Source organism: Oryza sativa, chromosome 1, assembly GCF_034140825.1.
Source record: "Oryza sativa Japonica Group chromosome 1, ASM3414082v1".
Taxonomy (NCBI): domain Eukaryota; kingdom Viridiplantae; phylum Streptophyta; class Magnoliopsida; order Poales; family Poaceae; genus Oryza; species Oryza sativa.
The window spans coordinates 28,218,071-28,222,021 of NC_089035.1; the positions used below are offsets into that span (position 1 = coordinate 28,218,071).

Genomic DNA, 3,951 nt, shown 5'->3' on the forward strand with positions numbered 1-3,951 from the left:
ATAATCAGCTATCAAGCACTTTGTGTTCAAATATCAAGCCTCTTATACCTCTGCTCTATTTTCCTTTCGAGAGCTGCTCCTATGTTTTTTCCATAGTATAACGGAAAAAAAAGGTCAATCAACAATATGACAGGTTAAATAAACATTGAAAGTAAAAATGCAAAACAAAAGAAGCTAATAAACCGATATTGTAAGGCCACCCAACAAACAGCTGACAGGATCAAGATGGTGTAAACTCGTCAAATATATTCATACCGCAAAGACATAAGTTTACCAGGTTACAAGCAGGTATGTCCATTAAAAGTGAGGACATATGCTAGCATCATCACTTAACTAATCTACCATTCTTATTCAGATTGACCCTTCAGCTGAAAAAAAGTAGAAGGATTTGCACCAATCTGCTGGCTAATTAAAAAAAAAGGAAGCCAGATTGAAGTGGCCTTATGGAGAGCTGATAAGCTTCCAGTCCATATTAGAAGTGGAGATCCTTTGTGAGACCAGTGAAACATCTCAATATGACTGGTTCATTCTGCACTAACCTGACCATTCTCGTGGGGATGTAACATTGCTACCTGCATTGAGCTTATCAGCCATGGCAACAGAGTCTGCAGGTTGGGCTGCAGTTACCACTGGGAGAGCTACGCTCTCAACTCGATCCCGTGGATACCCTACCACACTAGCTGTTTCAAACATATTTCCAAATGGCTGATTATGCACGACTTGTGGTCCCAAATGATGAAATGCCATCGGACCACTCGCTGGATGCTGAGGCAGAACAGCAACAACAGTAGCAGCACAGTTAGAAGGATTCTTGAATGTGGCGCTGTAGGATTGGCCACTACCTTGAACGGCATAGGATGCCACACTACAGTGGTTGGGCTTGCTTGGTTGAGGTGGGCATGAGCTCAGGCCGTGTTGCTGCAATGGTTGTGGCTGCTGATGCTGGATGTTAAGGTCTGTCGATGGAAGCAAAACTGTATTGCCTTGGCCATAAAAAGAAGGCATGGCTTCATGATGCTTCTGCTGAGGTGAAGAGTATGGCGAGTGCACAACCATGTTTCTCAGAAGTGGCTCCGTTGTAGCACTGGCAGGCTTCTGAGAAGAGTATGGAGGATACAAGACAGCGACTTGAGGAGCACTTTGAGCCTGAGGAGATGATGTTTGCTGTTGAACTAGCTGTGGTGGAACTTGCTGAATATTGTATTGCTGCGGTTGCACCACAAGGGGCTGTGTTCGCCATGCTTGTGACTCAACCTGCTGAGCAGGCAGATGTAGCCTTTGGTCCTGGGGTTGAGGGTACAATTCTGTCACCTGGCTAGATTTCTGAGATAGGTCAACTGCAACCCTGGCTTCAGGATTCTGGATTTGTGACTGAATAACATGTACCGCGGATTCTGATGGTTCACTCTCTGTGCACTTAATAGGATTTTGGCTTTGCATATAATACACGGCAGCTTGACTCGGCTGCTGCTGATCTGGTTGTGTGCTCAAAGAGACAGGCACTAGTTGCTGCAAAATATAACCATTGCTGCTTTGGACTGGCACAGCAGGAGATTGCATTGCATTAACTTGCTGAAGTGGCATGAAAGCAACCTCATGTTTTGCAACTTGTGTGCTGTGATCATTTTCCCTTCCGAATGTTGAGAAAGCAGAGGCTTCATTTGCTCTAGCAGGGAACTCATGCGCTATTTGAAGTTTGGAGAACTCGTTCGGTGTCTCTGAAATCTCATGCTTATCCTGCAGAATCTGCACAGATTTTTGAACCTGTTCGCCAGAAGAAAAGATTTCAGTGTGTTACAAAATGATCTGAATCTCACGAGAACAGCAAGTCGTTGAATCCATTGAATTCAATCGTAACAACTTGTGAAAAAAATTGCACTGACTCCTTAAGCACGAGTGAAAAAAGAAACAAATTTTGAAACGTAAATGGCACTGTTAACAACTACAACCACAAGCTCAAGCTTCAAATCTGAACATTGCATCAAAAAGTTGCAAGCCATGGATTAATTAATTAATTTTTAAACAGCTTTATTACTTTACCGTGCGAGATGGATCAATGCGAGTAATTCGAAAACATCGAACAGTTTGGGTGCAAGTAATTCCGTTGACCGTGCAAGAACGTGCATGGATCTAGAGCCAGAGCACCCACCTGCCTCAGATTCTTCTCCAGGCACCGGAAGTTGACCGTCCCCTCGCTGTGGTAATCCATGACGTCGCTGCGCAGCTCCCCGATGGACCTCTCGAGCTTGTAGCAGTAGAGCTCCAGCTGCGACAGGCGGCCGCCGATTCCCTCGAGCGAATGCAGCAAGCCCTCGGCCTGCTTCTTCATGCACTCCTCCACGGCCGCCATGACCGCCTCCTTGGTGTAGTTCTCCTGCCCACCGTACACGTTCACGAACGTCCTCACCATCCTCTTCTCCTGCTGCAAATCCTGCCCCCATTCCCCCCCAAACACACACGCACAGCATCATCAGAAACCCCGGACAACACAGTCGGGAAACCGGAAAAGCTTTCGGGGCTCCTGCTACCTCCGGGCGGCGGCGCGACTGGTCGAAGGAGCAGCGGGCGGCGGCGGGGTCGGCGGGGAGGCCGAACGCGCCGGAGACGGAGGCGGCGGCGGGGCGCGCGGGGGACGCCATGGTCGGCGCGGGCGGGAGGTAGCTAGGGTTTTTGGCCTGGCGGGAGGAGACGAGACGGTGGAGGTGGAGGAGGAGGGAGTCAGGAATCCGAGGCGGAGGAAGGGGCGAGGAAAGTGAGAACCGAGCTGGGCGCGGGGCGCAGTGTGGCTCACTGGCTGTCTCTGTGGAGTGGAAGCCAAGCACCAAAAAGCAGAGCAGGAGTAGTAGTTGTAGTAAAACAGAGAGAGAGAGAGAGAGAGAGAGAGAGAGGGGTAATCAGATCCGGTGAAAAATAAAAAGTGTAAAGTAAAGAGAAGCGGAAGCAGAGGAGGGAAGCAAAGCGGAAGGGGTTGGTTCGCCGGGTTCGAGGCGTTTGGGAGGAATAAAAATGGGGGCGGAACGGAACGCGTGGGTTGGTGGGGTTGTGTGGACTCCCGGGGCTCCCGTTGCACGAGACGAGAGAGAGACCCACTTGGGGCGTCGAAATCCGCGGTTGTCTCCCCGTGAGATCCATGGGATTCAGTGGCAGACGCCACTCTCCTACGGTCGCTTGTTCGCAGCCTCGCTCCGCGGCCTCCGCCCGTCGACAGGTCGAGCCGGGAGTTCCCGCGCGGTTTGGGGTTGGGTTTGGATTGGGTCGGCTGCGGTGCGGCGTCACTATCCTCCTGAACCATGTGCGCGATTAGAAAACAGCGGGTAGCGTGCGTGCAGCGTCCGCGCTCCGTGTCATGCATCGCGCGGGTGTGTAACTGTGTATGGGCAACGACGTGATGTCTACGTACCGAGCGGTCGTCTCCCATCGGTGTCGAGATGGTTGGGGAGGTGTGTTGTGGCTTGTGGGTGGCAGGTGGGACACATCCACGACTCCACCGCCGTTCACTCGGTGCACGTTTGGCACAAGCACAACCCAAGGCGCAGGTCGATCTCGCAATCTGCCGAGCCGATGATGGTTGCCTGCCGATCGAGGACCGTGGCCAGATTCTCCCCGTAGGCCCATCCATCCACCGAGATAAGGGTAATGACGAGAGGGACGCAATCGTCTGTACGAGTACAAGGGAGGGGAGGATAGCGGCGGTGCGGCAAGTGTTGTGGGGAGGCGACAAGGAGGCAAGGACGGAACCGGATAAGGCCGACCCAAGTCAAGTTGCGATTATGTTGATAGTAGTTGGGTTTTTTTTACGCTCTCGCCAAACCCAGTATGCTCCTTCCGTTTCGTATGATTTTCTTTTCTAATCAAATTTTATTAAGTTTGACTAAATTTATAGAAATAACTAACGATATTAAACACCAAATTAATTTTATTAAATCTAGCATTGAATATATTTTAATAATA

At 50.3% G+C, this 3,951-nt stretch overlaps 1 protein-coding gene across 2 annotated transcripts; it reads right to left on the minus strand.

Moving 5' to 3' along the window:
• Positions 1-226: 226 nt before the first annotated feature.
• Positions 227-2,816, minus strand: LOC4325902 (uncharacterized). 2 transcript variants are annotated; one of them, XM_066306927.1, is made up of 3 exons: positions 2,529-2,816; positions 2,150-2,422; positions 227-1,764 (listed from the first exon to the last, which is right to left on the minus strand). In XM_066306927.1, the coding sequence occupies exons 1-3, from the start codon at positions 2,637-2,639 to the stop codon at positions 535-537; spliced, it is 1,614 nt and encodes a 537-aa protein (XP_066163024.1). In that variant the 5' UTR covers positions 2,640-2,816; the 3' UTR covers positions 227-534. The 2 variants fall into 2 exon arrangements, with proteins under 2 accessions (XP_066163024.1, XP_015636427.1); XM_015780941.3 differs by having other exon boundaries at positions 2,150-2,431.
• Positions 2,817-3,951: the final 1,135 nt, after the last annotated feature.

Bases quoted from the DNA above. Each gene is read 5' to 3' on its own strand.
- LOC4325902 (XM_015780941.3), bottom strand. From the start codon at position 2,639: ATGGCGTCCCCCGCGCGCCCCGCCGCCGCCTCCGTCTCCGGCGCGTTC. The intron at 2,432-2,528 runs GTAGCAGGAGCC...GAATGGGGGCAG, and splicing joins AGTCGCGCCGCCGCCCGGAG to GATTTGCAGCAGGAGAAGAG. The intron at 1,765-2,149 runs GTGGGTGCTCTG...TCTGGCGAACAG, and splicing joins TGGAGAAGAATCTGAGGCAG to GTTCAAAAATCTGTGCAGAT.